A 10442-nucleotide genomic window follows, 5' to 3' on the forward strand; every position below is an offset into this window, starting at 1 on the left:
ATCTCTTTATATAGATTTACGCATAAACAGCAGTAAATCTTAATAAGATTCATTTATGCAGTACATATCAATTTTATCTTTATTTCTGTCCATAAACAGCAGTAAATCTTAATAAGATTCATTTATGCAGTACATATCAATTTTATCTTTATTTCTGTCCATAAACAGCAGTAAATCTTAATAAGATTCATTTACGCAGTATTCCATCCATGTTGGTATACTACCCGTATAAATAAACGAGTATTGAACAGTTCATTTCGTTAACGTTCTTTGTCACGATCAATCCTATCAAAACCCCATTTTTATATCAACACCATTACACAGTACCAATTCTGTACCGATGCACTCACCAGTATCGCTGTTCGTCACCAACCCCTACCCCACACCATCATTCCACTTCCTTATCATCCCCCAAACCTTAAAAATCTCCCTCTTCACACCTACGCACCGCTCAACCTCCCACTCGCCCAACGCATTGTAGTACTGCACCACCAAGCTATCGAAGTATTCCTGCACTGTTTTAATGTACCTGTGCTTGCGGTCCATCGTGATGTGTTCTATCATTAACGTTCTTCTTAGCAATGCCTTGTTGTGTTCTATGGTGGTGTATGGACTGGCACCTGTGTACGTTATGGTGGGAGGGTCTGCTACCTTTGATTGGTTGTCCGTGTCGTGGCAGCTCTTGCCATGGAAAGGATTTGCGTTTTGAAGGGCGTTGTTGAAAGAACTTGGATTGCAAAACGTGCTCGTATCATGCTCTTCACCAGGGCAACCACTCGTATCACAGAAGGCACTCATACCGTGTTCCCCACCTGAACAGCACTCTTCTCCTCCGTAAGAACGATTGCTCACCCCAATGTCACATAAGCACCTCCCATCACCTCTCCATGCACCATAAACAGCACGTACCGTTCTGTCCCTCATTGTTCGGTACACCTTCGTATGGTTTATCAGCATTTGCATTTTAGTTCCGCTACTTTTATAATTTGATACGCACCGTTTCACGTGCCGGGAAGCGGTGCATCTGCACCATGCCCATGATTGAACGCGTGCTGCTTGGTGTGGAGGCACGGGGGGCGTTGAGCGGATCAGGGGTAAGGGATTGCTCGGTTCGTGCTGAAGGGCAAGCGCTTGCAGGAGAAGAGCGCTCATGCAACGATGCATAGATTGTGCACTGTAAGACAGAGCAGTAGATCAGCACGTTTCATACGATCTAATCTATACCCATGAAACGTGCTAATCTACGCATTACACACCATTCTCATCGTTAATATTGTGCTGTTCGATCCCTCATCCTATTTTTATCACCAACCTTATCCATCCATCACGCCATGTTCATATCCAATCCATCACCCCTGTCCTGTCCAATCCATCACCCCCGTCCTGTCCAATAAAAACAAATCATCACCAAAAAAGAAAACAAAAAACCAAAAGGAACGGTCATCCCATGTTCAACCGCATTCTACTCGGCAAAAAGCTTCCGAAGTACTCTGATGAAGCGTTCTACCCCTCACAAACAGCACCAAAAAAGGCGGTAATAGGTAAACACGATAACAGTGCCATATTCTGTGAATACATGTGCAACAATGATGCGCGGTTGAGTGTTAAGAGCCTGAGGCAGATGAGCAACGAATGGCGGTTCGGTGTGTATGTGAAGGCGTTGGGAGTGAGCGGAAGTGTTTTGTGCTACGGGGTGGTGAGGGCGTATGATCGAATGGTGGTGGGATGGTTGGTTGATGAGTGTAGGGGTAGGGTGAGTGTGGATAGGGAGGGTGTGGTTGAGAAGGACGTGTTTAAGATTTATAAGTGTGTGATGGAGGAGTATTATAGTAGATATGGTGAAAAGGGGGGTGATGATGAGAAGAGTGGAGAGAAGAGTGGAGAGAAGAGTGGAGAGAAGAGTGGAGGGAAGAGTGGAGAGAAGAGTGGAGAGAAGAGTGGAGGGAAGAGTGGAGAGAAGAGTGGAGGGAAGAGTGGGGAGAAGAGTGGAGGGAAGAGTGGAGGGAAGAGTGGAGAGAAGAGTGGAGAGAAGAGTGGAGAGAAGAGTGGAGAGAAGAGTGGAGAGAAGAATAGCAAAACTACTGAGAAAGCAAGCGGTCGAACGAATAGCAAAACTACTGAGAAAGCAAAGGGTAGAACAAAGGAAAAAGCAAGCGATGAAGATCAGTACAACGCTCTCGTAAAAAATGCAAAAGATGACAATCACTACAACAGTGATGATGCACTGGCCCTGCTTCCCAGCACATTATTCCACAAGCCACTAATCATTCTCATAACAAAGGTGCTTGATCTACCCCACAGCACACCATCCCTCACCCTATCTATCATAAGTTGCATAGTTCTCGATCTTAAGCTGCTATTGTACCAGCACCAGAAATACATCACAAAGGAGAATTACAACGTATTCATCAGAGAGTTGATCTACACAGACGATGCACTGTTTACATACCTAGACGTTCTCATCACACACAAAATGAATAGCAGCACATTGAGCAACGTTGTAGCACGTGAGGGAATGGACATGATCAGGTACGTAAGGTACCACCTGCTTGACAAGGAGATAAACACCGAGGTGGTTGATGTTAATGAGAAGGTGAGTGTAAGGGAAGAGTACTTTGATTTTCTGGTGGTTGAGAATCAGATGATAGAGGCACAGGTGCACATGAGAAATACGTTTTTAGAGGAGATCGGAGGACTGAGAGGGGAAAATGAAAGGCTGAAGAGAGAACTTGAAAGGATGAAGAGCGGAGAAAATAATTGATGAAGAATTATCATCTGGTATGGCAGGGCGTTGCAGTCGGGATATTATTTCTGTGTTCATGTCTTGTGATAGGACTTGTGTTAACAGTCTAAGCCACAGGAACAGATCTAATCGAACGGAAATAGTGCAGGTCAAAGTATGAAGGGCAGAATACTAATCATTCCACGGACGCATACCTAAACAACAGTGCTGAGATAAACCGCTCATTGATCAGTTGAACGATCACCATCCCAGTGCGAGATCAGAATGTGATTATAACAGAGGTGCATAGCACCTGTTGTTGATCGTGGAAGCGAAGTAATTTTGTAATTCGTACACATGGTGGTGGTTGGTATTGATCGTTTCATGCGTTGCGATGTTTATATAGATGATGATGCATAAATGAACCTTAAATAGGAGTGTATTTAAGAATAAAAATAAGATTTAACGTTGTATTTAAGCATCAATGTATAAATAATAATACGTAGCATAGATTAATAGCTCACAGCAAGATGCGCTTAAACGACTACTACGTACCAACCTTGAGGCATAGAAACAACCAAACATCCAGGGCTGATCAGCAGTATCAATCAATTGTTATGTAAATGCGAAGGCCGTATTTGAACGATAAAAAGGTAAAACGAAACTAAGAACGCGTTGAGCACCGCAGTACTAAAAATATGAGCATGGTGCGTTAGCCGTACACCGCGCGTAAAAAACAGATTATTTATTTGCTCGTGCAATGCACAGATATGACATTACACTCAGCACCTGATATTTTGTGGCAACATTTCGTACAGACAGTTCAACCTGTGCTCCAACCTCAACACTCCCTGTCGAATAAATTTACGTGTTGTCCCAGTTACACCACCTGCACCGCACTCGTGGTAAGCAAATTGGTGAACTACTGCCAACCGTAGTCTCATCGGTCATTAATTTCCAGAGAACCAACGAAATCGCCTAACTCCACGCAATGACAAACACAAGCAGGCTGTGTTCCAACGCAGAGCCGTGGCACACTGAGATCGATCCAGTGCATAGTCTTCCTTCAAACATCCCCAACCAAACAAATATTAATAGAACAAAGAGCACCAACCTGCCAGAACAGTAAATCCATCCACCATGCGCACAAACACCAATTAATGAGCAAACCTTCCCATTTGCATGATTAACCCGGTACAATCTAATTTATTCATCGGTCACTCGTAGCAAAACATCACCGCACCGCATGACTGATTCTATTCATGCTCTCTCTGTCAATGTCCACATCAACGATCACCTTAACCTTCAAATCACCATTTCCTCCCTTTTTTTTCCTCATTCCCATTCCCCTCACAGCAAAAAAATCGCCTATTGCCTTTACATCGGCCCACCGCAGATTGTACGCCCTGCCCCCCGGCAGGTACACGGTCTTATTCAGCGTGACCAGGTCCTTAAGACCGGTCCTAAACACATATTCAAGATCATCTCCATTCCGCTTGAAGAACGGATTGCTCTCCTCTTCGATCGTGATGACCACATCCTTATACCCCGAGCGCGTTGCATCACCGGCTCCCTCGTACGTAAACTTAGTGCCGCTCTTGTACCACGGCTTCACATCCACATTAAACTCTGCCACACGCGCACACTCACGCCTCACAGTCACACACACCCTCTTCGTAACACCGTTGTACAGCTCATCAAGCGATAATTTGAGCTTAACCTCCTGTGTTATCTTTCTCTTCCGTCCCAGCGCATCGCCAAACACGTCGCCGAATGCGCCCTGAAAGTCGTTCGTCCTAAAACTGGAGCCCTTAAAATTGCCAAAATCAAAAATGTTACCGAACTGTCCGTCCGTGAAGAACTGACTGAAATCGTGTACGTTATGTGCGCCCTGCGCACCTACACGTCCAAACGTGTCATACTCCTTGCGTTTCTGCTCGTCGCCCAGTATCTCGTATGCGCTCTGTACCTTTTTGAACTGCTCCTCTGCCTTTTTCTTCGCTTCGGGACCGCCCTTCACCCGGTCGGGATGGTAGCGCAGTACATGCTGCTGGTACGCCTTCTTTATTTCGGATTGCGATGCCGTCCTTGGAATGTTCAGTGTTTTGTAGGGGTCCTCCATTGATGACGAGAGGGTGCGTTGTTTTTTATGGGAAGAAACTTCTAGAAAAGTGTACGGGGCTGGAGCGGGGGGGTGTACAAAATAGGATAGCTTTCCAAACAAATCCGTTTAAAAGGTGATTAAATTTTGTTACGCTCTATGACCGGAAATAGCGCGCTTTTCAACGAGAGAAAGAAGAAAATGATCTGTGTTGAGCCGGGCAGTGATGATAGGATGATGTATCGTATACGGAGGTGCTGCACCGATGGGATGTATACCTGTTAATGAAGTGTATACTCCGTGTGTAGACGGTAAAATTCGGCATTTACGGTTAGTTTTGCAGCCTTCTACGCTGCAGGCATCGCTAAGATCAGTAAATGCGTTTCAAAATGCACAGCATAATCAACCGTAGGTACGGCAACGCACTGCAGAAGAGTGGAGCGTAGCATTGCAACGAGCATACACGCTATTTTAACCATTCCCAGGAGTGTTTAGCGGTACAGCGTTCTGTTTATGCAAATTGTTATTCTATTTAAATACTTGTTTATGCAAATTGTTATTCTATTTAAATACTTGTTTATGCAATGTATTATTCCATTTAAATACTTGTTTATGCGCATAATCAAATAACTCTCATTTATGTTTAAAGTTTAATTAAGTGTTCTATCATAGATGGGGAGTGGATGTACCTGTGGTAAAGGACGCTACAGTTTTACGGTATGAGCACGTTTTGAAGTGTTGCGCTGCGCTCTCCTGGATTGTAATGGATCGTAGCACGTGTTCTAAAACAATGCTACAAATCGCGAAATCATACATCATCGTAAATCTCCTCATAACCACTCCCATTCCTACTCTCCTCGATCTTCTTCTGTTCTTCCACGCTCTTCTCCTTATCAAGTGCATCCTTCTTCCCAACCATCGCACATATTCTATCCTTAATCGTATTAATGTCTCTCTCTAGTCCGTAAACCATCATATTAACTTTCTCTCTCCCATCCACCATCTTTTCCCTGCGCTCCTCCAAATTCTTCAAATTATGCGCATAAATTTCGTGCTCATCTTTTTTAAGCGCAATCTCTGCATTCAAGCTGTCCAACCGTTTGTTAATCGCTGACAATTCGTTATTTAACAGCCGTATACGCGCATTGTTACGATCCTGTCGCTTGGACATGCTCGATGCGCTCTCGTCAAGACCTTTTATCGTGTGGGTAAGCGTGTTTAGATCATGCTTTGCGCTCTCAAGCTGCGCTTGTAGAGATGATAAGCGCTCTTTGAGGGCGCTTATCTTGTCTTGCAGGGCATGCTGCACCCTATCGATCGTGGCGAGCCGTTCTGATGACTGCTTATTCTTTAGAAGCAGTTTTTGCTGAGCAGCCTGGTTAAACGTGCGCCGTGAAAATGACTCGAGCGATTGCAGCGAGTTAAGGGATGATTGTGGGGATTGCTGTGGAAGGAGAAGGTCTATGAGGGTGTCCTGTGCGTTGTTGTTTGGCTGGGAAGGATTTGCCGTGGGAGAGGCATTTTGTGTATTAGAACTGGGAGAGATGTTGGGGGAGGAAGCATTCCCACTGTTCGTGCCGGGTAGTGCACCGTCCGTATCGTTCCCATCGGGTGATTTCCTGGGCAGCGTACCGGAAGATGAGTCACCGTCATCATTCTTTGTTTGGTGCGATATAACGATCTTTGGCACTGTTTTACCATTCTTATCCTCGTCGTTCTGCTCATTTTTCTTGCCATTCTCTTTTTCGTCGTTCTGCTCCTTGGGCCGCTCATTTTTCTTGCCATTCTCTTCCTCGTCTTTTTTCTTTTCCTTGCCATTCTTTGTGAGCAGCTCCTTTAAAAGATTGTTTATGCTTTTAATTCCTTCGTTAAGTTCCCGGTTCAGATGGGAGTTTTCTTTCGGTTTAGGATTATCGTTCGTATCGTTGGATTTGTTGCTGCCATCTCCACTATTATCCTTACCATTGTTGCCGTTCCTTTTATTACCGTCCTTACCACTGCGAGCTTTACCTTTCCCGTCCCCATCATTATTATTTCCATTCCTATTTCCATTCCTATTTCCATTATTATTTCCATCCTCATCCCTATTTCCATCCTCATCCCTATTTCCATCCTCATCCCTATTTCCATCCTTATCCCTATTTCCATCCTTATCCCTATTTCCATCCTCATCCCTATTCCCATCCTCATCCCTATTTCCATCCTCATCCCTATTTCTATCCTCATCCCTATTCCAGTCCTTATTTCCACCATTATCCCTACTACCATGTCTACGCCTTAATCCTCCGTATCGTCCCAAATTTCTACCCAAATCGTTCACAATTATCAACCGCATGCAAACGCTACAACAATACAACAACAGCAATGTCATTCTCATGGCCTGCTCAACTCATCAATTTGTTTTTTAACTGTGATTAGACAGGCGATATGAAACGTATGGTTTTGATCTCGTATGGTGGTGGAGTGGCAATAATTTAATGCATTGATTGTATTTTACGTTAAACCGTGGTAAATAAACACGGTGAGAATGAGATGGTGCGGTTGAAACACTGCAAATGATCGGTAGGTAAACGTGCAATTTATGATATTTTCTGATAATACGTTTGGTAAAGCAATGTTGAGAATTGTACTGCGCACTTCGCAGGAACTGATACATTAACATGGCTGTGCATCATAGACGGATCAATGCATGGATACGAAATGTTTGGTGCTGCAGAGAGAAGAATAGCGCTGTGTTTTGTAGCACGGTGTGATATAGCAAAGCATTTGTGGGGCAATAAATTAAAAATTATTTGCTGTGTTTGGTGTTCATAGGAAAGTGGTTGTACGCATGGGTTTTTTACGTTGTTTTGGACTACGTATGTGTTGTGGTGTAGGCCTGGCTAGCTCAGTCGGTAGAGCATCAGACTCTTAATCTGAGGGTCGTGGGTTCAAGTCCCACGTCGGGCGTGTGCTTTTTGTGTTAAATGATAAGCGTGTTGGCTGGATGTGCATCTCTGTTCTTTTATTCCGTGGTCAGATGCACGAGGGCAGATGGCAGGCAATTACGGTGCTTCACATTCAAACGTAGATATGATTGAACTGTTAGTCGTACCTCTGCGCACCAGACACACCACGAAGTGTTAGAATGCGGAACATTACCGGTGAAATAGCTACATGTGATTCTGAAGAGTTACGAAGTCTATAATGGCTAGAGTACAGCGCAGAACGCATTTTTTCGTGTTTTGATGTCAAATGGGTTGGGTGTTAGGATTAGAGGTTGAGCACCGGCTCAGAAGAATGGAGATGAGGGAGAATCTTACAAACCATTCCGATAAACACGGACTAGTGTAGGATGTGGTATGAGTAACTAAATACTGGATTTACTTACCGCTTCAGTTGGTTGGTGCAGATGTATCGAAATATTGGGCAATGAAGTGCGTGCTTGTGAAGAATGTGTAGGATAAACGCGGCTTGAAAACAATGATCATCTTTTCTACTGTGCTTAATGAGTAAGAGACTAAAATATTTGTTGCAGCAGTTTTTACGCATTTTATCGCTGTGAGTTCAAAAAGGTTCTGTTCACGGTTAAATTGTGAATCTAACGACGAGCACAAACTGCAAAAGACCTTCGCCTTTTAAGGATAAAAAGCAAAATCGTAACAATGAATTGGTCTGTTTGTCACCCGGTATTGTAAGCCTTCCTGGTGTTTGCAAGCTGTTATAGCCCACTTCTTTTCCTAAAAGCAGTTTATTTGTCTGCACGTACGATTCAGCGTTTGTACATCCTCTCACAAACCAGGTTTCAGTTTGAAACTGTGATGTTGAGCTGCTCCTCAACTCTGCACAAAATTATGCCTTCAAAGACTTTACTTACCAACCAACAACTTATTTCATCTCCTCTGTCTCTTATTCGGACGTAGCATCGGCTCTACCCCGCAATATTTTCATCGCTTGTCTCTTACAACACCGCAACAGGGTAACAACAACTATTACAAGGCTTAGGAGCGCAGTCAGGTATATTCCCAGGTCATAAGCGATGTAGTTTAATGGTCGAATGAGTTTGTAGCATTGGGACATAATTTTGTCTGCGTAACAAGGACGGCATTGATAGTTCGTTTCGGGTTGCAACAGAATGCGCGGTCTGGGTGTTTCCTTTCCATAATCAAACCGGTCGGCCGAACCAAACTTGCTGGAATATCCTGCTTCATCGTGATCATGACCTTGGGCCGTGGGCAATCTTGGACAGCTCCTGCTGCCATCGGGTGGCCCAAAACACAAATTATCGTTCTGCGGACCTAAGCATGTAACACTCTGCTCTGAAAATTCTTCGTTGAGAGGATCTCCAGTTACGATAAGCGCATCATTAAAACACATATTGCTCCCACAAGGTGCAGTTCGCGGCTCTAGTCGGTCATGATTACCAAAAGGTGTAGCAGCAAACGACATGATAAACTTCTAAGGCGTATCTCTGCACTTCTTAAATATTTTTTATCTAATTTGCCATAAATACGACTAGGCATTCCAACGCATACGAAACACGTAACTATGTGTTAGGCTAATGATAACCATTCAGCACAAAATTTTTAGCAAAGAAATGATACACTGTGTGAAACGAGTCTGTTGCCTTTTTATGTGCAGAGCTATGTTTTTACTCTATCACCTACCGAATTGGCATACCGCAGTTACATGTGGGCCATTTTGCATTCTTTGCCAATTCGCCTGGTGCTGCCTTTTAATAAGCCAACACTGTGAAGACCTCAATCAGCATTAAATAGCTCGCACAAAATTTTTGTTTGAGCAGCAGTAACATAAACAGACGAAAATCAACTTTCGTGAGAAAAACCTTGGTTCCTCATTTTCCCTCTTAATTGGTATATAACAGCCTATAAAATAGCATTATGACATTGCGAAGCAATTTTGATGGCACAAACCGACTTCCCATTTTTGATGTTCATTGATTCAGTCAATAACCAATCAAAATTTTTTTAATAAAAAGTTTTAGTGACCAAGGCACCAAAGCAATACAAGTAAACGTAAATACATTGATAATTACCACAATTATACGGATGAAACCAATTTGTACGTGTCATGTGTGTTTGATTGCCTTTTAACGGGAGAACTGACGCAATTGGCAATTATTTTTAGGCTCAAAACAGGACTATACCAATTTTTTTCTTTGTTTCGTACACAGTGCTGCAACCACTTGAAGACATGCATAAGTATATAAAATACAACTTCCCAATTATTTTATCATTAGCGCTGAAATTAATCTATTCCTACGACTTTAGCTTGTTCTGCTATTAAGGCACACCGAACATAAAGAGCTGACAAATGAAAACGGACATATCATCCTAAATTTGCTGCAATAAACGTAAAGGAATGTCATAAAGCGTATGACCAGAGTAGAAAAGAAATTTATTTAATGTTTTGATTATACGGTAGTAAATAAATGCACCAATCATGCCAAGGGATACACCGATTACGGATTAAGTGAGAACATTTGTTCTTGCCAGATATTTTTATTAAGGTTTTATACTCGTGTTTCTTTTCACATCACATACACAGATTAAAATACATTAAATATTTGTAGAACTGTGATCAATAAGTTTTGCGTCCATAATATGTAATCGTACGCGC

The 10442-nt window shown here is 43.0% G+C and overlaps 5 protein-coding genes and 1 non-coding gene across 6 annotated transcripts; 2 read left to right on the forward strand and 4 right to left on the reverse strand.

The window, feature by feature from the left end:
• Positions 1-101: 101 nt before the first annotated feature.
• VCUG_02185 (uncharacterized protein) lies at positions 102-1894 on the reverse strand. Its single transcript, XM_008077007.1, has one exon. It carries the CDS (start codon positions 1162-1164, stop codon positions 376-378), a length of 789 nt encoding a protein of 262 aa, XP_008075198.1. The 5' UTR covers positions 1165-1894; the 3' UTR covers positions 102-375.
• Positions 1334-3287, forward strand: VCUG_02186 (uncharacterized protein). The gene has a single exon (XM_008077008.1). The coding sequence runs from the start codon at positions 1448-1450 to the stop codon at positions 2759-2761; it is 1314 nt and encodes a 437-aa protein (XP_008075199.1). The 5' UTR covers positions 1334-1447; the 3' UTR covers positions 2762-3287.
• A 175-nt stretch (positions 3288-3462) lies between these two features.
• VCUG_02187 (uncharacterized protein) lies at positions 3463-4883 on the reverse strand. The gene has a single exon (XM_008077009.1). The coding sequence runs from the start codon at positions 4842-4844 to the stop codon at positions 3957-3959; it is 888 nt and encodes a 295-aa protein (XP_008075200.1). The 5' UTR covers positions 4845-4883; the 3' UTR covers positions 3463-3956.
• Positions 4884-5631: 748 nt separating this feature from the next.
• Positions 5632-7200, reverse strand: VCUG_02188 (uncharacterized protein; the record flags this gene model as incomplete). Its single annotated transcript, XM_008077010.1, has 1 exon — positions 5632-7200. One exon carries the CDS (start codon positions 7198-7200, stop codon positions 5632-5634), a length of 1569 nt encoding a protein of 522 aa, XP_008075201.1.
• A 499-nt stretch (positions 7201-7699) lies between these two features.
• On the forward strand, positions 7700-7772 carry VCUG_02824. The gene has a single exon. It is a non-coding gene; the product is annotated as a tRNA-Lys (tRNA).
• Positions 7773-8663: 891 nt separating this feature from the next.
• On the reverse strand, positions 8664-9251 carry VCUG_02189 (uncharacterized protein; the record flags this gene model as incomplete). Its single annotated transcript, XM_008077011.1, has 1 exon — positions 8664-9251. One exon carries the CDS (start codon positions 9249-9251, stop codon positions 8712-8714), a length of 540 nt encoding a protein of 179 aa, XP_008075202.1. The 3' UTR covers positions 8664-8711.
• Between the last annotated feature and the right edge of the window lie 1191 nt (positions 9252-10442).

Source organism: Vavraia culicis (assembly GCF_000192795.1).
Source record: "Vavraia culicis subsp. floridensis unplaced genomic scaffold supercont1.47, whole genome shotgun sequence".
NCBI lineage: Eukaryota > Fungi > Microsporidia > Pleistophoridae > Vavraia > Vavraia culicis.

Excerpts from the sequence above, each read along its gene's own strand:
- VCUG_02185 (XM_008077007.1), bottom strand. The coding sequence starts at position 1,164 with ATGCATCGTTGCATGAGCGCTCTTCTCCTGCAAGCGCTTGCCCTTCAG.
- VCUG_02187 (XM_008077009.1), bottom strand. The coding sequence starts at position 4,844 with ATGGAGGACCCCTACAAAACACTGAACATTCCAAGGACGGCATCGCAA.
- VCUG_02186 (XM_008077008.1), top strand. The coding sequence starts at position 1,448 with ATGTTCAACCGCATTCTACTCGGCAAAAAGCTTCCGAAGTACTCTGAT.